Source organism: Saccopteryx bilineata, chromosome 7, assembly GCF_036850765.1.
Source record: "Saccopteryx bilineata isolate mSacBil1 chromosome 7, mSacBil1_pri_phased_curated, whole genome shotgun sequence".
Taxonomy (NCBI): domain Eukaryota; kingdom Metazoa; phylum Chordata; class Mammalia; order Chiroptera; family Emballonuridae; genus Saccopteryx; species Saccopteryx bilineata.
Window position 1 is genome coordinate 113,675,885 of NC_089496.1, and position 22,134 is coordinate 113,698,018.

At 50.9% G+C, this 22,134-nt stretch overlaps 2 protein-coding genes across 5 annotated transcripts in view; one reads left to right on the forward strand and one right to left on the reverse strand.

Annotated features, from left to right (window-relative positions):
• The window catches only part of ZNF511 (zinc finger protein 511), an 11,330-nt gene extending 2,076 nt beyond the window's left edge, over positions 1-9,254 (forward strand). Inside the window, exons 5-7 of one of the 4 annotated variants that reach the window (XR_010726566.1) lie at positions 1,482-1,631; positions 2,361-3,648; positions 4,034-4,639. Coding sequence is in view for 3 of the 4 variants with exons in the window: in XM_066239062.1 (XP_066095159.1) it covers positions 1,482-1,631; positions 2,361-2,439 (229 nt within the window). In the remaining variant the exon portion in view is untranslated. Of the gene's footprint in view, positions 1-1,481; positions 1,632-2,360; positions 4,640-4,659 lie in introns of those variants that run through there. The other 3 variants (XM_066239062.1, XM_066239061.1, XM_066239060.1) reach the window with 3 other exon arrangements.
• VENTX (VENT homeobox) lies at positions 9,252-12,795 on the reverse strand. Its single transcript, XM_066239064.1, has 3 exons — positions 12,114-12,795; positions 11,034-11,358; positions 9,252-10,417 (listed from the first exon to the last, which is right to left on the reverse strand). Exons 2-3 carry the CDS (start codon positions 11,245-11,247, stop codon positions 10,005-10,007), a joined length of 627 nt encoding a protein of 208 aa, XP_066095161.1. The 5' UTR covers positions 11,248-11,358; positions 12,114-12,795; the 3' UTR covers positions 9,252-10,004.
• Positions 12,796-22,134: the final 9,339 nt, after the last annotated feature.

Genomic DNA, 22,134 nt, shown 5'->3' on the forward strand with positions numbered 1-22,134 from the left:
CCCACCTCATGTGGGGCCTCTGGCTTTTCACTTGTCCTGTTGGTGTGTGGACAGACTTGACAACAGCTGTTCATTACACCTGACAATTTAGGATACAATATGGGGAGATGCCTCCAGTAATAAATCTTATATTCGTATTATATTTGTCTTTTTTTAGTGAGAGGGGATGGTGTACAGACAGACGGAAAGTAAGAAAGATGAGAAGCATTAATTCTTCATTGCGGCACCTTAGTTGTCCATTGATTGCTTTCTCATATGTGCCTAGACTGGGGGGTCTCCAACTGAGTCAGTGACCCTTTGCTCAAGCCAGTGACCTTAGGCTTCAACCCAGTATTGGGCTTAAGACAGCGACCATGGGGTCATGTCTATGATCCCATGCTTAAGCCGGCAACCTCGGGGTCTCGAACCTGGGTCCTCAGCATCCCGGGCCCACGCTCTAGCCACTGCACCACCTCCTGGTCAAGCTGCCTCTTTTTTTTTTTTTTAACTGATTCTCTTAGGTAAACCTTTATAACCATCTAAAAGTTGCATTTTTGAACAAACTTGTTTTCTTCCAGCTGGACTTTGCTGTTTAAAATAATTGTGAGAACTCACTGCAGTAGGGGAGATTTTTATAAAGGCTTTATGAGAATTCTGTAAGAATATGAAAGAACTCCCTTCTTTCCGAAAGGTCATTGTGGGAGAAAAACCCTACAGTGCTGTGTAGAGACGTTGGTATTAGGACTCTCAATGTTGTGTGGTTAATTTAGTAAACTTCTTATTGATTGTAGTGAAAAGACATTTGGCACCCTTCATTGGCATTTACCACATGGCACCATAAAAACACATTTTCTTTTTTTTTTTTTTTTTTTTTTTTTTAAGCTGGAAACGGGGAGAGACAGTCAGACAGACTCCCGCATGCGCCCCACCGGGATCCACCCAGCACGCCCACCAGGGGCGACACTCTGCCCACCAGGGGGCGATGCTCTGCCCCTCTGGGGCATCGCTCTGCCGAGACCAGAGCCACTCTAGCGCCTGGGGCAGAGGCCGAGGAGCCATCCCCAGCGTCCGGGCCATCTTTGCTCCAATGGAGCCTCGCTGCAGGAGGGGAAGAGAGAGACAGAGAGGAAGGAGGGGGGGAGGTGGAGAAGCAAATGGGTGCTTCTCCTATGTGCCCTGGCCGGGAATTGAACCTGGGTCCCCCGCACGCCAGGCCGACGCTCTACCGCTGAGCCAACTTGCCAGGGCAAAACACATTTTCTAAAGGCAAAGTGTAATTGTTACACCTAAATTTGGAAAATGTGGCATTTCCTGTATCAACATTGACCTCCAACCTTACTGTGATTCTTCTCCTTATCCTGTAGCCTGAAAATTACACAATGTCAAATAGTTATATGTCTTCGCAGGAAAAACTAGTTTCTTCCTAGTGAGTTTATTACTGGGGCAGTTGGGGCTGTTCCCAGCATCATGTAGATCTCTGCTCACCCCTCTGCCTTCCACAGCCCAGCCACTCCCACGGCCACCCTGCAGCTGTCGGCAGAAGCCCTGGGGGATGACAGGGGGCAAGCAGACGGGGACACCATGGAAGTCTGCTCTGAACATGCCGCACCACCTCCAGAGCCCATGGGGGACAGGCGGTCATACACCCACAGGTCAGTAGCTGGTCTCTGAGGTTCTGAATATGTGCTTTATGGGGAGCATTCTGGGTTTGACCTTGGGAGAAGCTGACACTGGCTTGAGACTAGACTTTCACAGGAGTTGGAAGCCTGGCTATTATGGCTATTGTGGTAGTGCCTCCTGCTCACTGTGTTTGGAAGCCCTGCAGCCCAGGAATGCAGAGTACCGCCCCCTTTCCTTCTAGATAGAAAGAAGCTTGATTGCAATTACTTAAATTATAACCTGTGAGTTTGTCTTTTTAATATTAATCAATATCTTTATTGGGTTAAACTTGAGTTCAAATCTGATTTTGGGGAAAATGTTGGATAAATGAGTCCAACGATTCCAAATTGACAAGAAGAAGAACTCATGATCCTCAGCTGCCTTCACGTAACTGGACTGGACTTTGGCCAGCGAGTGAATCCAGTTACTAGTGAGTAGTTAGGGTTTCAGCACAGGGTGGGTAACAGGAAGTCAACCCAGGGGAGCTCGGTGGGAGCTGGTCCCCATAAGGAGGCAGGTCAGAGGTGTGGCCAGCTACAAAACAAAGCTGCCCCAGGGCCCGGGAGCAGTCTCTGGGGAGGAAGAGCTGCCCTCCGAAATGTTCCACGAGTGAAGGAGAAGGAACAGGAAGAAAACATGCATGATACTGCTCTTAGGAATTGGGCTGTTTGTTGGCAAAAGATATAATGCTTTAGTGTCAAGATTTTTTATTTTCATTTCAGAATACCTTCTACCATCTGTTTTGGTCAAGGTGCATCACGAGGATTTAAGAGCACCAAGAAAAGAAATAAGCACCAGTGATGACAGACAGGGAGACTTGCGGCCTGTGAGTGGTCCCCGAGGCGTCACAGGCATCCTTGGTTGACGTGTATCAGTGCTGAGCTTTGCCTCTTCTTTCTGGTGTGTCTACCCCAGGACCACGCCTTGGCCACCCTCCATGTCTCAGTCCCTTGGGGAATAGCTAGAAGATGCCTGCAGGCAATATCAGCAATGAGAGACCACAGATTTCAGGAATGACCCTGATGTGTGCTCCGGTCCACCTCCCTATGTACAGATGTCCTTTTTAAAGCAAATACTTTTCATTAATGGCCTCTAGCTGTCATTTCCATATTGTTGAACTAGACAGGGAAATGACTAATAATTAGGTGTGAACATTTTGTTTTCAGTGTTCAGATTTCGGGAAGATTTATGGAGTCTTTGCACCTCTGGTGGGATGAGTGGGCAGGATACCATCATTGAGAACTCATGGCTGTATAAGAGATCTGGGATTATCCTCCTTGAACTCTTGAGCAATAACAACTAGGGTTTGGTGATGGTGGTCAGTGCTGAGACAGGAGCAGAGCACCCACTGGGGCAGCCTTCCCAAGGAAGTACCATGGCAGGTGCCAAATCTTGAGTATCTGGCTGGTAGGTGTCTTCCTGGCAAGAGCAGAGCCCAGAATCTACAGTCCTCTTATCAATGGTCACCAAGTAGCTATGGCGAGAGCGTACCTCAGAGGCGTGCAGGACCACAACAGGAAAAAGCAGGTATAGGCAGGTATGTGGAGCCCAGACCTACTCTGGAGGCAGCATGTGGACAGAAGCAATGGACTAGCTATTTTGGTCAAATAAGGGCTGTTGGACTAGGCCTGGCAGAGTGGGGGCCACCAGCAGGGCCTCCTCCAGGAGCCTCATCCCTAATAGATATACACCTGGGGTGCTTCCAGGCTGGCTCTGCCCACCCAGGACTTCGGTTGGACCAGCAGGAGAAGGATGCCTCTTCCCAGCTCACCTACACCAGTTCTTGTCCTGGGCTCTGGGTTTGGCCAGAAGCAGCTGCTGGTCATTTGTAACTCCTGGGACAAAGGCTGCTTCCCAGCTCTGACAGCCATACCTGAAGCCCTTGGAGACCTGGAGGGAGTCTCAGAGGGTGGGTATCACATTACACAATGGCTGCATGCCCTATAGAGACTCTTGATGGGTTGCCAAGTGATCAAGGAGAAAAGTCAAAACAGGTGTAGGTCCTGGTAGGTTGAGAGATTTTTTTTTTTTTTTGTATTTTTCTGAAGCTGGAAACAAGGAGAGACAGACAGACTCCCGCATGCGCCCCACCGGGATCCACCCGGCACGCCCACCAGGGCGCGATGCTCTGCCCCTCCGGGGCGTTGCTCTGCCGTGACCAGAGCCACTCTAGCGCCTGAGGCAGAGGCCATGGAGCCATCCCCAGCGCCCGGGCCATCTTTGCTCCAATGGAGCCTCACTGCAGGAGGGGAAGAGAGAGACAGAGAGGAAGGAGAGGGGGAGGAGTGGAGAAGCAGATGGGCGCTTCTCCTATGTGCCCTGGCCGGGAATCGAACCCGGGTCCCCCACACGCCAAGCTGACGCTCTACCGCTGAGCCAACCGGCCAGGGCCTAGATTGAGAGATTTAACATTTCTCTGGATGGACAATGGCCAGCCTTGACTGAGGGGGTCATGGCAGGGCTGTGCAGGCTCCTGTCATGAAGAAAGAGGCTAGCCTGACCAGGTGGTGGCGCAGTAGATGGAGAGTCACACTAGGACGTAAAGGACCTGGGTTCAAGACCCCAAGCTTGCCAGCTTGAACGTGGTTTGAGCAGGGCTCACCAGCTTGAGCCCAAGGTCGCTAGCTCAAGTAAGGGGTCACTCGGTCTGCTGTAGCCCCATCAAGGCACATATGGGAGAGCAATCAGTGAACAACTAAGGTGCCACAACAAAGAGTTGATGCTTCTCATCTCTCCCCCTTCCTGTCTGTTGCTATCTGTCCCTTGCTCTGATTCTGTCTCTGTTACAAAAAGAAAAAAGAAAAAGAGGCTAACTGCTTGTTTGTCTCCCTCAGAGACCTTCCTCCCCTAATTTCTGTGCATCCTGTGCAGTGCATGCTGCTAAAATTCTCTTCCGCACATTAGCTGCCACGGGGGACTGTGTTTTGTAGTCTGTGGACTGTCTGTAGTGGGTTGCAAGCTTACCTTCACCCAACCTAGAAAACTACTTATTTTTGTCTCGGGTTTTCTTTTGAAAAACAGGGACTATAAAACTTCAGTGTGAAGAATGTTACTGATGAATAAAAAATGACCACCAACATAATGAGATCTGAGGAGATGCTTATATTTCTGCTGCAAAATCTGGGAACGGTTTTCCAGGTCGCAGTGTTGAGGGAAGACACACATTGAAAGCATTTACAAGGAAGAGGAAAGGAGCTCATCTGCAGATGCACAAGAGCCAGAGCTCAGGACCAGCTGCCAAATGACAACAGCTCTCAGGTCACCAAGTTTGCATTAGTCTGCTTGTGGAAAATGCGATGAACATGCTTGAGTTTTTTTGTGTGTTTTCTTTTTTTTTTTTTTTTTTTTTTTTACAGAGACAGAGAGAGAGTCAGAGAGAGGGATAGATAGGGACAGACAGGAACGGAGAGAGATGAGAAGCATCAATCATCAGTTTTTTGTTGCGACACCTTAGTTCAGTGGTTCTCAACCTTTCTAATGCCGTCACCCTGCAATACAGTTCCTCATGTTGCGGTGACCCCAAACCAAAAAATAATTTTGGTGGCTACTTCATGACTAATTTTGCTACAGTTATGATTCAGAATGTAAATACCTGATATGCATTATGTATTTTCTGATGGTTTTAGGCAACCCCGCTGGGGTCGCGACCCACAGGTTGAGAACCGTTGCCTTAGTTGTTCATTGATTGCTCTCTTATATGTGCCTTGACTGTGGGCCTTCAGCAGACTGAGTAACGTCTTGCTCAAGCCAGCGACCTTGGGTCCAAGTTAGTGAGCTTTTTTGCTCAAACCAGATGAGCCCGCGCTCAAGCCAGCGACCTTAGGGTCTCGAACCTGGGTCCTTCCGCATCCCAGTCTGATGCTCTATCCACTGCGCCACCGCCTGGTCAGGTGAGCACGCTTGAGTTTATATGAAGCACTCAACGTTTTATTATTTGGGTGACCAAGAGCCTGTTGGAGTGACTGTTTTTTTTCTGACTGGTGTGTGAAGTCACATTAGGAGCAAGACATAGCCTCAGTCTTGCTGTCACACAGTGAGGTGTGCCGTTCCAGCACCAGGTCTATGTCCCTCAGAGCCACACTCAGACCTCACGAGTCTGGTTCCTGTTCACCCTCTGAAGCCAGTGGCAGACTTAGTGCCCTTTGTTTTGCCTTTTCTTTGCTCCCTTTTTGTGCCTTATTTTGGATGGAGTGAGTTTTTCTCATTCTGTTACTTTGGAAATTAGATACACTCTAGTTATTATTTCAGCAGTTATTCTAAAATTTTTAGTATAAATTCAGTTTCAGGGTGGTTAATTTGTTTGTGGACTGGCACTGGCCCCCAGACCAGTGGTTTAAAACCACAGGGCTCTAAACGAGGCCTTCCCAGCCTCCTGCCTCTGGGTGTGGCAGTCACCATCTAAGTTGTATAAAATAGGTTCACTGGGGTGAGCTAAGAGTAGTACCCCAGACAGAGTAGGCAAGGCTGGTGTGAGGGCACCTGTGGCTGGTGCAGGTGGCCAGCAGGGGCTCCGAGAGCCAACTGTGCCAGGAAAGGACCCAGGGGCCCAACCTGTTTCTCCCCCAGAAACCAGAGCGCATGAATCCTGCCTCCTTCGCTAAGGTGACACTGATGGAGGACCCTTAGAGTGATTGGTCTAGGGCTCACATGGGATTCTGGTCACCCAAACCAGTGAGGCCTATTTGTTATGCTACTCATTTAATGAGACTGATGAGACACTCAAGCTTGGCAGGTGGGCCACCATCTAGGGTCCTCCATGGTCCTGCCGTCCCCACTTTAGCTCTACCTAGGGTCACTCACGCTGCATACCAGTGCATAACTTGGCCCATTCCTGGTCCCCAGACCAAGCGGCCTATTTACCTATGAAATTGTGGTCTGCCCTGAATTTTTATCTTGTCCTCTCATCGTGGTGGCCTCCCTCTCATCCAGGTGGTCTCCCAAGGGCAAGGCTGGTGTCTCTAAATCCACCAGCAGCAGATGACGACATGGACAGGGAAGGGAAGCCAGGATTCAAATTTAGGGTGCCTGTTCTCTGATGAGGGGTGACAGTCCCTGGGCTGCTGTACAGGGTCCTTATGTGTGAATGGCTTGGGGTTCACAGCAGGCTCAGAGCCTCGGAGACCTTCTGTCTGGCAGGTTGTACAGCCCTGGGGGCTGGCCCATGAGAGCTGAGAATGCGAGTCCTCTGTGAGAGGTAGACAAGCAGTATGCATCCAGGAGGAGGGTAGCCCTTTGGAACATCAGGAGAGTCCTGGTCTTAACAATTTGCTTCAGCCCTCCTTGCCCAGCAACAAGGTTGCTCATATATCTGGACCCTTACTCTTGGGTGGTAGACAAGCTCAGTGAGGGGGCCTGGGCAGGCAGCATCCCCAGGTGGGTGTGTTGGTCAAAAATGGTTGATTCAGCAGATTCCCCTGCCACCCTGGCTGCCCTGTGCTCTAGCACCCCAGGGACAGGAGGGGCCTGCTTGATGGCAGGGCTGTGTGTGTGGACCCTTGCTCCGTGGTGAGACCACGCCCCCAGCGGAGAGCAAGGGAAGTGGGGGGGGGGGTGCTGCACAGTGGGCACCAGGCTCTCCTTTTCCTCCTGTGCTGGTGTCATGGTCACCTTTGCTTGGGATTATCTCATACATCAGGACAATTCTCAAACTTTGCAAGTGAGCATTGTTGTCCTGGTCTAGAATTTTGTCCTGACTTCCCCAGTGGGCGTCTCTAAAGAACCTCAGATGTGAGAAGAGCATCAAGGTACTTAGTTGCCTTAAAAGGCAACAGCTTCCCTGACCAGATAGCTGGGTTGGTCAGAGCTTTGTCCAGATACACAGAGGTCGCCAGTTTGATCCCTGGTCAGGACATATACAGAAACAGAGAGAGACAGAAACATCAATCTGTTTCTATATGTGCCCTGACCAGGGATCAAACCAGCACCTTTGTGCTTCCGGACAAACCTCTAGCCAACTGAGCTATCTGGCCACATCAGTAAATGCATTTTTTAAAAAAAAAACAAAAAAGTAACAGCTGTGCTCTGTGAGGTGCACAGGGCATAGGAGTCAGGGCAGGTTGAGGGTCCTGGCTCTCAGGCCCCCGCAGCCCCTGGCAAGCTCCCTTTGTGCCATGGCCCCACCACCTTCTCTGGTGTATTGACAAGGCAGGTCTGTCTCCTTGAAGACCGTGAGTGGAGTTGGGCTGAGCTTAAACAGCAAAGCTCAGGAGGGCCCATGCGGGCACATCTGGAATGAGTGGGCAGTGTGGGCTCCTTGCTCCTCTTGCCACCAACCTTCACCTCCAGCAACTTGTACTCTAAGAACAGTGTTAGTTTCCATTTAAAATCCGTAGTGAGCCTGACCTGTGGTGGCACAGTGGATAAAGCATCGACCTGGAAATTCTGAGGTCGCCGGTTCGAAACCCTAGGCTTGCCTGGTCAAGGCACATATGGGATTTGAGGCTTCGAGCTCTTCCCCCCCCTTCTCTCTCTCCTCTCTAAAAATGAATAAATAAAATAAAAATAAATAAAATCCGTAGTGAAATCCCACTTTCCGAGGAAACAGGGAGAATGATGGCTAGTAATAGGCAATTTAATGCAATATCATCTTTACTTCTGGGATTTCACAGCTGTTTCCTGTGGGGTGGCACCTCAGCCACCCATGGTGTAAAACCCTGTCCTTTCCCTCCAAGAGGCCTGACCCAGCCAGCACCACCAGCATGTGGCCTCCAGGGACAGAGGGCTTGGAGTCCCCTCCTTGTGGGGCACGTCCAGGGCCTGGCTGCAGCTCAGAGGCAGGGTGAGGGCGGGGAGGAGGCTGCCCATAATGGGGCTCAGGCTGAACAGCCTGCTGTGCAGGCTTCCATCAGCCCCAGGCACCTTGGAACGAAGTTGGAATGGGGAGACAGCCAGGTGAAACATTGGGTAAGGTAGGACTGTGGCTTTCCTCACTCGGGGCTTGGAAATGCCCTTTCCTGAGTTGACAGCATATTGCAAAGAACAGAACAGTAGGACCAGCAGGTCCCTAGCCATTCTAGCCCAGTTAGCCAAGGCCATTTCAACGTACCCTGAGCCCTAGTCTCCTGCAGGCCCTCCAGTAACTTTTCCTCCCCAGATCCACACTGGGTGTGGGGTGTCTCTAAGTGCGGGGTCCTCACAGGAGCCGAAGGTGCATGGCCAACTGTGCGCACCGTGCTCTCCACAATCATCCGCGACTCTGCAGCCACACAGCCTCTCTGCATGGACAGCCCCTCAAACCCTACATTTACACAGACGCACACCCACATACCGCATCTCACCTCAGGTGCCCATACATTCTCTAATATTTCGGTTTTTTAATGTTTATTTTATTGATTTGAGAGCGAGAGAGACAGGAACATTGATCTGTTCTTGTATGTACCCTGCTCAGGAATTGAACCGCAACCTTTGTGCTTCCTGATGATGCTCTAGCCAACCGAGCTGTACTGTCTGGCCAGGGCTCAGACGTTCTTTAATAAAAGAAATAATAATACAGAAGAACTGCCTGACCTGTGGTGGCGCAGTGGATAAAGCGTCGACCTGGAAATGCTGAGGTCGCCAGTTCGAAACCCTGGGCTTGCCTGGTCAAGGCACATATGAGAGTTGATGCTTCCTGCTCCTCCCCCCCCTTCTCTCTCTCTGTCTCTCTCTCCTCTCTCTCCTTTATAAAAATGAATAAATAAAATAAAAAAAAATTAAAAAAAGGGTGGCTATATATTAAGCTACATGTCCAAAAAAAAAAAAAAATACAGAAGAACTTCCCCAAAATAAGCGTGAAAGCTTTCATTCTGCCACAATGGTAACACGTCTACTTAGTGAAAGTAATGCGTGTGTTTCATTTCAGCAGTCCTGGCACCAAACTGTTTTCATTTCTTTGTTCTGTAATCAGTTTCTTGCCGCCGGAGACAGTGTGGTGAATCCTGAGTGGAGGTTACTGGAGCCAGGGCGTCGGAGGGAGCTCCCATAGAGTAAACTTGAGAACAATTTATTGGCTGCCTTGCACAAAATAGGAAGCTCTACACCGGTCCATTTCGAGAACACTGTATGAAACTACGTATGTTCACTGTCTTTCAGGAAAGTTTGCCTAGTATGAACATGATTTTTAAAAAGTTTTAAAATATCTGAAAGATACCCCTAATAGGCTTGACGATGAATTATAACATTGTATCAACAACAAAAACAAAAACACCTGAAAAACAAACAAAAACACCGGCGGGGCACGGGGAGTTTAATCGACGCATCAGTTTCCGCGGGAGGACAGGTGCGCGGCAAGGGCGCGGCTCGCTCGCAGGGCCCAATTCCCCGCCTCGCGCACGCCTTCTACAGAGGACGCCCAGGTCACCACCAGGCAAGGCGTGGGGCGAGGCGCCCTAGGAAAGGTAATACACGCCGTAGGCAGTGACAGGTGCGGCGAGGAGTCCCGACACCTGAGGCAAAGTGCCCGTGGCACACCCATAAGAGCCTGGGGAGCCTTGCAGGTGGGCGCCGAAAGGGAAAGGCAGGGCGAACGCGGGCAGCAGAGGCTTGGCCGCCAGCTTCAACTTCTCCAGCTCTGCCTCCTGCAACCGTTTAGCCTTGGCCCGACGGTTCTGAAACCATATCTTCACTTGCGTCTCGGTGAGGCTCAGGCTGCTGGAGAACTCGGCACGCTCGGCGATGGACAGGTACTGCTTCTGGCGAAACTTGCGCTCCAGCGCCAGCAGCTGCGCGGTGGTGAAGGGCGTCCGTGGCTTGCGGTTGTTCTTATGTTTTCGGAGCGTGCAGGGCGGAGGGCTGGGGGCGCCTGGGAGGAAAGAGAAGCACACATGTGACGCTCAGACACCGGCAGTGCGCTCCCCTTTCCGACACTCCCGGATTCCCTTCCCGGGTCCTTGATCACGTCCTCAGAGGAGATAAGACCCCAGAAGCCACAGGGGTAAGAGAAGCAAGGCCCCGGGAAAACCATGCGGGTAGGGACGGGCCACTGTGGTTCGGACTCTGCTTCCCAAATCCGCATCCCCGCACCCCACGGAGCAGGGGACCTTTGCCCACTTAGAGAAGCGAGAAGCTTGGGCTGGAGGCCGCCGCAAAAACTGAGCGCTGAGCGCAGAAGCGAAATTCACCGTTGCGGGAGACGGACGAGGCGACAGGGGCGCCAAAAACCCGCAGGGCATTGGGGTTCCGACTCCACTCCCCAGGAAGGGCGGAAGCCTGGTTGCATGGGACGCAGGAGCGGCTGCCCAGCTTGTGCGGGCTGTAGGGTTAGGGTGGGTTGGCTTCTTTCTTCGCACCGAGGCCGGACGCTTAGTGGCTGATTACTTTCCGAGCTTACAAACGACAGCGCCCCTCCCGCCCTGGTCCTCCAAGCTTGGGCCAGGAGGGCTCTCTCGCGGCCCGGGACCGTGCGACAGTGCACTTACGTGGGGAGGACGAGCGAGAAGTCGACGGAAACCAGGTCCGGGGCTCCACGGCGCCCCGTGGCCTCTCCTCCCGGGACTCCGCGGGCTCCGGGCCCAGCCGGCGCTGCGCCTCGAGCAGAGACTCAACACTGAAGGGCAACGGGCTGGGCCCTGCGCGGTCCCCGCCACACATCCTGAGCCCAGAGGGGTTCATGACTAGCGACGCCGGGGCCATACGCGAGCCGGCGAGCGAGCACGGGGCTGGCGCTGACCAGGAGACACGACGTGGAAGGAAAGCTCACAGTTCGACTGCCAGGGACTTGAAGGCGACCCCGTTCTCCATCCCCTATAAAAAGGTAGGGTCCCTTTCATGAGCCGCTGTCCAATCGCCGCGGCCGCTGTCGCGTGGATCTAGGCGTCCATTGGCTTTGCTGACCCAGGGGCTGAACAGCTAGGGAGGGGCGGGGCTGTCGCCCGCCAGGCACCCTTGAGTCTATCCCGGGCCGCAGCCGTCTTGGCGCGCCCCTGTCCCTCTCCAAGAGCCCACTGCCCTCTTCCGGATAGCTGTGGGCTCGGCCCGCGCTCCTGCTGTCCAGGAGGCTGCTTGGACACCCGGGGAGCACGCGGAGCTGGCCCTAGCTTCCCCACCCCGGGGAGCCGACGGCGGGCGCGACCTGGCGGAGTCGTGGTCAGAGCACCAGTCCTTGACCTCGCGCGGATCCTGCGCAGCGAAGCGCTACGCGCCGTCAGATTCGCGGCGCCTCCCGCCCCGTCGTCCCTCTGTAGTTAGCCGACTGTTTCCGCTGCGCCCCAACCCTGAGCCGGAACCCTCCGCATCGCCTGTCTCGGCTCACCCACTCTTTCTGAACCCTGGGGGTGGGGGGCGGGCACGTGAAGGAACCCGCACCCGGACTGGAACCTGGACTACCATCTCCTTGAAGTCAGGCCACGGTGCCCTTGACCCTGGTTGGCTTTTCAGGCACCTGTAGCCGCCGAGTGTCCTCCCAGGCAGGGGCCGCCTCTCCCGCTCCCTGGGCGTCCCATGGGCAGGTTCTTGCGCAGCGGCCGGGACCTCGGGGAAGGCGAAAGGGCCCGACCTACCCTCCTCCGACGCAGGGCGGGACGCAGCGAGGCGCCTCGAGTGGCTCCTGGCCAGGAACGCGAAGGTTGTCGCTGGGTGTTAGGTTCACCATAAGTCTCTTCCGCTCCGCACTTGCTCGGAAAATCGGCGTGGGACCCGGGACCTGGGAAAATCCCGCAGGGAGAGCCTTCGGGCAGCACGGACTTCCGACCGACCCTGGCCGGTGGAGCTGCTCTCAGAAGCGCCTTCGTTCCCAGGCCGAGGCAGGCTCCCCACGCCCAGCTCGGAGGAGGAGCCGAGGACCAACAAAGACCTGTGCTTATTCGGATTTTTGTCCCCGAACTGGACCAATCTTTGGTTTAAAATCTTCCTGGGTGCTGCAGACCAGGCGCCACTCCGTTTACTCTCCCTGAGTTTTAGAATAAATCATGAGATTGGTTTGTGGGTAACTACTTAATGTCTTGTTAATATCCCAGAACACAGAAACAACAGCCTAAATCGATTTATATTTATTTTTGAAAAATCAAAGTTGCTTTAATGAAATCCAGCTTTTGGGGACAGTTTAACCGCCCGGCGCAGCCAGAAAATTTTAATTAGAAAGTTTTCTCTCCATGTAAATTTAAAAGCAAGGCTGAAAGGGGCCCTCAGACCGGCTGGTGTCTGCTGCAGGATCAGCTCTCTCTCTCTCTATTCCAAGATGGATTGCCCCTTTCTAATGTAATAAAGATGTTCTGAGTTGATTGAAGATAATTGCATCATTAAAGCATTTTCTTTGAAGGGCTCTCTCCTGGTAGTTTATCTTCAGCAGGCCACTCACCGGAGTGTTTGAAGAAGAATTTTAATAAGGATGACAGCCAGCTGCCCCAGCTTGCCCCACATCCGCTTAGGACTCTAGGAAGGTGGCGTCTGGGTGGATGAGTGGAACGCTGGCTGGCCAGGAGGATGGATGACAACCTTCAGCCAGTCTTGCCTTGCCTTGTGAGTCTCTGAACTAGTGTCTCCCCGTCCCCGCCCCCCCCGCCCCCCCCCCCCCCCCCCCCGCAGCGAGCAAGTCTGGGCTAGTGCTGACCAGGCCCCCTACCTGGCACAGCACCAGCAGGGGGACAGAGAAAGGGGGAAGATGCTGGTGGATCAGAGACCCAGGAGGTTGCCAGAACACAGCTGAAGCTCAGCACTGCCAGAGGAAAGGGGTTATGCCGTCCAGGGTGGGCCTGAGGGGAGTGGGGAGCTGGGAGGGGAGCATGAAGCTCTGCAGATATTTAGAAAATTAACTATTCATTTTATTTTGAGGATTTTCAACTTTTCTTTGAAGATGCTTAAAAAAATGTAAGGATGGAGAGGGAGGAAACAACACCATTCAAAAGAAGACAAGAAGAGTGCCCGATGGTTTTGGAAGCTGGGAGCCAAGCTGCCACTCCAGCGTGGTGCTTCTTAGCAAAATGGCCCTAGAGGGAGCAGCAATCAGGCCCAGGGCTCTAAGTGGCTGGACAGGGGAGAACTGTTGTGTGAAGATGAGCTGGGAATCTGGCCCTGGCTGGTTGGCTCAGTGGTAGAGCGTCGGCCTGGCGTGCAAGGGGTCCCGGGTTCGATTCCCGGCCAGGGCACATAGGAGATTCTCCACCTCTCCCCCTCTCCTTCCTCTCTGTCTCTCTCTTCCCCTTCCGCAGCCGGGGCTCCATTGGAGCGAAGATGGCCCGGGCGCTGGGGATGGCTCCTCCGCCTCGGCCCCAGGCGCTAGAGTGACTCTGGTCACAACAGAGCCACGCCCCAGAGGGGCAGAGCTACGCCCCCTGGTGGGTGTGCCGGGTGGATCCCGGTCGGGCGCATGCAGGAGTCTGTCTGACTGTCTCTCCCCGTTTCCAGCTTCAGAAAAGAAAAAAGCCTGACCTGTGGTGGCGCAGTGGATAAAGCATCAACCTGGAATGCTGAGGTGGCTGGTTCAGGGCCCTGGGCTTGCCTGGTCAAGGCACATATGGGAGTTGAAGCTTCCTGCTTCTCCCCCCTTCTCTCTCTCTCTCTCCCCCCTCTAAAAAAAATGAATAAATAAATAAAAATAATTTAAAAACAAACAAACAAAAAAAAGATGAGCTGGGAATCTAAGAGTCCTCTGGTGCTCACTCTGTGGGCAGCCTGAGGTTTATCAATGTTATTGATCTCACCTAATCAGTGGGGGCACAGTGGATAGAGTGGTTTGAAACCCTGAGGTCACTGGCTTTAGCATGGGCTCATCTGGCTGGAGCACAGGCTCACCAGCCTGAGTGCAAGGTCACCAGCTTAAACGTGGGATCATCAACATGATCTCACGGTTGCTGGCTTGAGCCCAAAAATCACTGGATTGAGCAAGGGGTCACTGACTAAGCTGAAGCCCCTCCCCCTGGTTAAGGTCCATATAAGAAGCAATCAATGAATAACTGAAGTGCCATAACTTTGAGTTGATGCTTCTTCTTCTTCTTTTTTTTTTTTTTTTTTGTATTTTTCTGAAGCTGGAAATGGGGAGAGACAGTCAGACAGACTCCCGCATGCTCCCGACCGGGATCCACCCGGCACGCCCACCAGGGGCGACGCTCTGCCCACCAGGGGGCGATGCTCTGCCCCTCCGGGGCGTCACTCCATCGCGACCAGAGCCACTCCAGCGCCCGGGGCAGAGGCCAAGGAGCCATCCCCAGGGCCCGGGCCATCCTCGCTCCAATGGAGCCTTGGCTGCGGGAGGGGAAGAGAGAGACAGAGAGGAAGGAGAGGGGGAGGGGTGGAGAAGCAGATGGGCGCCTCCCCTGCGTGCCCTGGCCGGGAATCGAACCCAGGACCCCTGCACGCCAGGCCGATGCTCCACCACTGAGCCAACCGGCCAGGGCCTTCTTTTTTTTTTTTTTTTTACAGAGACAGAGAGAGAGAGTCAGAGAGAGGGATAGACAAGGACAGACAGACAGGAATGGAGAGATGAGAAGCATCAATCATTAGTTTTTCGTTGCGCATTGCAACACCTTAGTTGTTCATTGATTGCTTTCTCATATGTGCCTTGACCACGGGCCTATCAGCAGACCGAGTAACCCCTTGCTCGAGCCAGTGACCTTGGGCTGGTGAGCTTTTCTTCAAACCAGATGAGCCCAAGCTCAAGCTGGCCACCTCGGGGTCTCGAACCTGGGTCCTTGGCATCCCAGTTCGATGCTCTATCTACTGCGCCACCGCCTGGTCAGGCTGAGTTGATGCTTCTTATCCCTCTCCCTTCCTCTCTCTTCCTAAAAATATCTTTTAAAAAAGTTATTGATCTCAAGAGACCAGCTCTCAGATTCACTTACAATTGTGTCCTCCTTTCTATTTTACTGATTTCCACTGTGATTTTTTTTGTTTCCCCTTTCTTCTACATGATTTAGGTTCTGCTTGCTTTTCTTTTTCAGGTTTTTTTTCTTTTTCCTTTTTATTTTTTTAAATTAATTAATTTATTTTTTGAGACAGGCAGGAAGGGAGAGAAATGAGAAATCAACTCATAGTTGCGGCAACTTAGTTGTTCATCAATTACTTTTTCTTATATGTGTCTTGACTGGGGGGGGGGCTTCAGCTGAGCCAGTGACCCCTTGCTCAAGTCGTGGCCTTGGGCTCAAGCCAGCAACCTTTGGGCTCAAGTCAGTGACCATAGGGTCATGTCTATGATCCCACGTTCAAACTGATGACTCCACACTCAAGCTGGTGAGCCCGCGCTCAAGCTGGTGAGCCCACGCTCAAGCTGGATGAACCCATGCTCAAGCCAGGGACCTCAGGGTTTCAAACCTGGGTTCTGAGTCCCAGGACAATGCTCTATTCACTGCACCGCCACCAAGTCAGGCTCTTTTTCAGATTTCTTAATGTGGAAGCTGAGTCAAAGATTTCTAAACTTTTCTTTTTTTCTAATATAGCATTTTTAGTACTTTGAATTTTTCTCTAAGTATTGCTCTAGTAGCATCCCACAGTTGTTTTTTTTTTTTTTAAGAATGTATTTTTTTTAATTTTTTTATTTACTCATTTTATTTTTTTTTTATTTTTATTTTTTTTTTTTTTGAGAGGAGAGAGAGAGATAGAAAGAGAGAGAGAGAAGGGGGGAGGAGCTGGAAGCATCAACTCCCATATGTGCCTTGACCAGGCAAGGCCAGGGTTTTGAACCGGCGACCTCAGCATTTCCAGGTCGACGCTTTATCCACTGCGCCACCACAGGTCAGGCTTATTTACTCATTTTAGAGAGGAGAGAGAGAGAGACAGAGACAGAGAGGAGAGAGAGAAGGGGGGAGGAGCTGGAAGCATCAACTCCCATATGTGCCTTGACCAGGCAAGGCCGGGGTTTTGAACCGGCGACCTCAGCATTTCCAGGTTGACGCTTTATCCACTGCACCACCACAGGTCAGGCCCCACAGTTTTGAAATGTTTTCATTTTCACTCAATTTCAAATACTAATCTTCCTTTTCATTTTTTCTTTGACCCTGGATCAAAGTGTGTTGAATTTTTAAGTACTTGGGGATTTTTCACAGACGTTTCTGTATTGATTTTCAGTTTACTTCCATGTCAGAGAACACACTCTGTCTCACTTAAGTTCTTTCATGTTTATTACTTGTGTTATGGCCCCAAATATGGTCTGTCTTGGTCCATGTTCTGTTGTCCTTAAAAAAAAAAAGTGGCCTGACTGACCAGGCGGTGGCACAGTGGATAGAGCATCGGACTGGGATGCAGAAGACCCAGGTTTGAGACCCCGAGGTCGCCAGCTTGAGTGCGGGCTCATCTGGTTTGAGCAAAAGCCCACCAGCTTGAACCCAAGGTCGCTGGCTCCAGCAAGGGGTTACTCGGTCTGCTGAAGGCCCACGGTCAAGGCACGTATGAGAAAGCAATCACTGAACAACTAGGTGTTGCAACGCGCAATGAAAAACTAATGATTGATGCTTCTCATCTCTCTCCTTTCCTGTCTGTCTGTCCCTGTCTATCCCTCTCTCTGATTCACTCTGTCTCTGTAAAAAATAAATAAATAAATAAAATTAAAAAAAAAATGTGGCCTGACCGAGCGGTGGCACAGCAGATAGAGCGTCGGACTGGGATGCAGAGGACCCAGGTTCGAGACCCCGAGGTCACCAGCTTGAGCGTGGCACATATTCAGTAAGTGTCAATTGGGTCAAGTTGGTTTATATGTACCTGTCTACTGTATTATTGCTGATTCTCTGCCTACTGCTTTGATTAATTATCAAGAGAGGGTTATTGAAATCTTTAAAAGTAAGTATGAGTTTGTCTATTTCTTTTTATGCTTCTATCCATTTTTACTTTGTGTATTTTGAACCTGTCTTATTAGGTACATAAATGTTTATGGTTGTGATGTCCTTTTGAAAAGTGTCTCCTTTATCAATACGAAATAACCTTCATTTCTATAATTTCTTTTTTTTTTAAAGAGGCTTTTTTTTTTTTAGAGACAGAGAGAGAGAGAGTCAGAGAGAGGGATAGACAGGGACAGAGAGATGAGAAGCATCAATCATTAGTTTTTTGTTGCGTGTTGCAACACCTTAGTTGTTCATTGATTGCTTTCTCATATGTGCCTTGACCCTGGGCCTTCAGCAGACCAAATAACCCCTTGCTCGAGCCAGCGACCTTGGGCTCAAGCTGGTGGGCTTTTGCTTAAACCAGATGAGCCCGCGCTCAAGCTGGCCACCTCGGGGTCTCGAACCTGGGTTTTCCGCATCCCAGTCCTACGCTCTATCCACTGCGCCACCGCCTGATCAGGCCATTTCTATAATTTCTTGACTGTAAAGTCAACTTTGTCTAGTATTAGTATAGAAACTCTAGCTTCCTCTTAACCATGTTAGTATGGTATATCTTTTCCGTGTTTTTACCTTAAACATAATTGTGTCTTTATCTTTCAAGTGTGCTTCATGTAGGCTGAATGTAGTTGCATCTGGCTCCTTGACATTAATGGCCTCCACCTCATAATTGGGTATCTAGATCATTTATATTTGGTGTACTTACTCATATGGTAAGTTTAAATCTATGACCTTACTAATTATTTTACATATTTTCATCTGTTCTTTGTTCAGTTTTTTTCTTTCTTTTTGATCATTTGAATATTTCATTATTTCAACATACAGTATCTCCTTTGTTGACTTATTTAGCTTTAATTATTTTATTATTATCTTAGTGGCTGCTTTAGGGTTAACAGTATGCATCTCCCATTTATCACAACATACCTGCCTGTGATATCCCACTCTTTGTATAGTACAAGAACTTTACAGTAGTATCTGTTATCTATCTCCATTTCTCCCTCCAGACCCTGGTGCTATTGTCAGACCTTCTACTTCGATGTCTTATAAATCCCACACTGATTGACATCATTAGTTTATTTATTGATTTTTTAATTGATTTTTAGAGAGAGGGGAGAGAGAGAGAAGGGGGAGGAGCAGGAAGCATCAACTCCCCTATGTGCCTTGACCAGGCAAGCCCAGGGTTTTGAACCGGCAACCTCAGTGTTCCAGGTCGACGCTTTATCCCACTGCACCACCACAGGTCAGGCCCGACATCATTAGTTTAAATCAGTGGTAGTCAACCTGGTCCCTACTGCCCACTAGTGGGCGTTCCAGCTTTCATGGTGGGCGGTAGCAGAGCAACCAAAGTATAAATAAAAAGATTTAACTATAGTAAGTTGTTTTATAAAGGTTTACTCTGCCAAATTTAGTGAAAATCCAACATAAAGCACTTGGTAAGTAATTATTATTATATGCTTTAACTTGTTGTAACTCTGCTTTATAAATTTTATAAAGTAAAGTTTACTTCCCTACTTTATAAATCACCATTACTGTGGAACCGGTGAGCGGTTAGAAAATTTTACTACTAACAAAGACACAAAAGTAGGTGGTAGGTATAAAAAGGTTGACTACCCCTGGTTTAAATGGTCACTTATCTTTTACAGAGACTTAAATAATATGAAAAAAACAGTCTGTTATATTTCTCCATATAGTTACAATTTTTGGTGCATCTGTACCACTCAGAGCAGAAACCTCAGGGAGACCAGCAAGGCAGTGCTGCAGGTCCATCCTGGGAGCAAGACATGTTGGGCAGCTTCTGTACAGACCTTGACTTGGGAGGAGAAGTGGGAAAGCTGGGACAGAGAGAAGTGTTGCTGGCAGAGGCCAGGGCCATAGTGCTCAGTGGTGGGGCCATGGAACTCACAGGGGAGGGACCACAATGCTGAGAGTGGGCCAGGTGGAAGCCACGGAAGCTGGAAGTGTCTCCCCAACAGCATCCTCCTGGGAGTTGAAAAGGCCCATGCAGTCTAGGGGGCTAGAGATCATGTGTTGTTCTGGCCCTTTTTGGAAAATGCATTGCACAGGGAAGGTCTCTGGGGAAGAGCTCATTGTTAGGACCCTCTGGCTGAGAAGGGACTGGTGAGAAACAACCCAGAATGGTGAAGACATCAGGCAGCAGGAGGCCCTGTGTTGGATTGTAGGGCATGGGTGGAGGGTGGGAACTGGGATGAGAGAGCGGGTCCTAGGCTGTGTGTTAAGGTTTTATTCTAGAAGCACAGGGAAGGACCAGGGTGCCATGGGGTCCATCTCGCCTGCATGGATAAAGCGTAGACCTGGAAATGCTGAGGTCACCGGTTCGAAATCCTGGGCTTGCCTGATCAAGGCACATATGGGAGTTGATGCTTCCAGCTCCTCCCCCTTCTCTCTCTCTGTCTCTCTTCTCTCTCTCTCTCTTTCTCTCTCTCTCTCTCTCTCCTCTCTAAAAATGAATAAATAAAGTAAAAAAAATAATAATAAAAAAATAGAGGAATTTATAGCCTGGAGCTTAGTTAAGGTCCCAGCCAGGAGTCCTGAGGCAGCTCCCACCCTGGGAAGAGGGAAGGCAGAAGGCAGACTTCACTGGTTTGCAGCCTCACTGTTCTTGGTGCTGTGGGAAGAAGTGACCCAAATCCCCTGCTGCTCACCCCCCCCCCCGGATATGGGTGGGAACAGGCAGCTGCCTCTCTGGAGAGGGCAAGCAGTCATGTGGGCAGTGAAGGCTGCCCTGGCCCACCCTAGGCACCCTTTGGCCACCGCCCCAATCATCTCACTGAACCCCCAAGAATAATGGATGGGAAAAAAAAAATTAAAAAAAAAAATTAAAAAATAAACTGACCTGTGGTGGTGCAGTGGATAAAGCGTCGACCTGGAAATGCTGAGGTCGCCGGTTCGAAACCCTGGGCTTGCCTGGTCAAGGCACATATGGGAGTTGATGCTTCAAGCTCCTCCCCCTTCTCTCTCTCTCTGTCTCTCTCCTCTCTCGCCTTCTCTCTGTACTCTCTAAAAATGAATAAAAAAAAAAATAATAAAATAAAATAAAATAAAAAAAGAATAATGGATGGGATGTGCCATGGGTGAGTGTCAGCTCAGTAGCATGGGTTGGGAAACCAGACACTCCAAACACATCCAAGGAAGAGACGGGGTATTCCTGAGCCACATGCTCCCCTCCCTAAGGCCTCTCAGCCCTGCCTGCAGCACCGCAGCACCTTCACCAGAGAAGTTTGCGTCCAAGTTACTGCCCTAGGCCCAAGGGCCCTTTAATCAGGGTGGGGTATCAACTGAGGGGAGGCAGGATTCTCCCAGGCTTGCCCACAATGCAGAAGGAGTGTTCAAAGGGCCTGAATAAACAGGCAGTACCCTTGGGGACAATGGGCAGCCTGGTCTCCAGGAGGGGAGGGACCTGTGGAATCCAAGTCTGTTGGGGCTTTGGAGTGGAGGAGGCTGGGCTGAGGCCTGGGGACATGGTGCTTTGTGCTCAGGGTTAATGAGCTGGAAAATACAATTGGCCTTTTTGGGCTGTGAAAATCGCTTTGGGGCAGCGATCACTTAGCTGCTGAGAGAACCCGGAATTGATTTCCTTTGTCCCAAGCACCAGCACACCCTTGGCAGAGGCTATGGCTTGGGCTGGGCCTCCTCCTGGAAGACCCCAAACAGCCCAAACTTCATAGGACTCTGACTCAGCCAGGAATCGGAAAGAGCAGACTCTAAAACAAACAAAACAGCAGATGCCTTTCTCCTGCCTCTTCCTTTCCTGCACTCCCCCCAACCCTGCCCCCGCCTTTGTAAACTGGAGTAACATACCCACCCTTCCAGGCCGGGAACGGAGAGGACAGCCTTGAGTCCCTGGATAAGGCCCTGAAGGGCTACTCCTGTTCCAGCCAATGGCCCCTTCACTAGTTTAGCTGGGCCATTCTCATCCAAGTCCCTCAAGAGAAGGGTAGTCACTGGCCACCTTGCCCCTGGGTTGCCCAAACACCGAAGTCACTATATGATGAAGGACTTAGGTCCATGGGATGGGGGAGGTGCTGTTCTGGAGATATCACAGGAAAGGTCCTCAAACTGGGTCACAGAGTCACATACATGTCGGACATGTTGCAGATTTCTGAGCAGAAAGTACCTGACAGATTGTGATTATTTTGTCCTGTCCTACAAGCTAACCCAATGATCCATTTTATGTTTAGGAAGTTTTTGAGGGCCAGCTTCTGTGCATAAACAAGTTTTGGAAAATCGTCTGTCCTTATGACTTGGACAGGGCAGATGGCCTCAGATTTCTCACCACAGACTTGCTGGTGGTCAGGGGAGACTGGGCCAGCCAGGCTGAGCCCTGGGAGGGTGGCTTATGCTGGGCTGTCCACAGGGGCTTCACCTCTTTCTCTGCTGCAGATATGCCAGCACCATGCCACAGTTGATTGGGATCTTCAGGTGGAGTCCAGAAGGCCTGTTGGTCATTTTCTGAGTGGGCCTGGAGTTCAGAGCTGAAACCCTGGATTCCAGAACCTCACACCTGTGATTCCCAGAAGCCCTGAGAAGCTAGAAGTGGTTTGAGGAAGGCCTGTGAATCCCAGGAAAGGGATCTCAGGACAGAGGGGTGTGAAGGGATGCTGGCCTCAGCAGGGCAGGACCTGGAGCAAGACACAGGGTGGCAGAGCCACCCCTCAGAGTTCCATGACTGCGGGAAGAGAAGAAACCCCACAGCCTGAGGACTGACATGGTCCTTGTTGAATTCTCCTTATTGCTAGTACACTGACTTCAAAACCAT

Bases quoted from the DNA above. Each gene is read 5' to 3' on its own strand.
- VENTX (XM_066239064.1), bottom strand. From the start codon at position 11,247: ATGGCCCCGGCGTCGCTAGTCATGAACCCCTCTGGGCTCAGGATGTGT. The intron at 10,418-11,033 runs GTAAGTGCACTG...CTTTCCTCCCAG, and splicing joins TTCTCGCTCGTCCTCCCCAC to GCGCCCCCAGCCCTCCGCCC.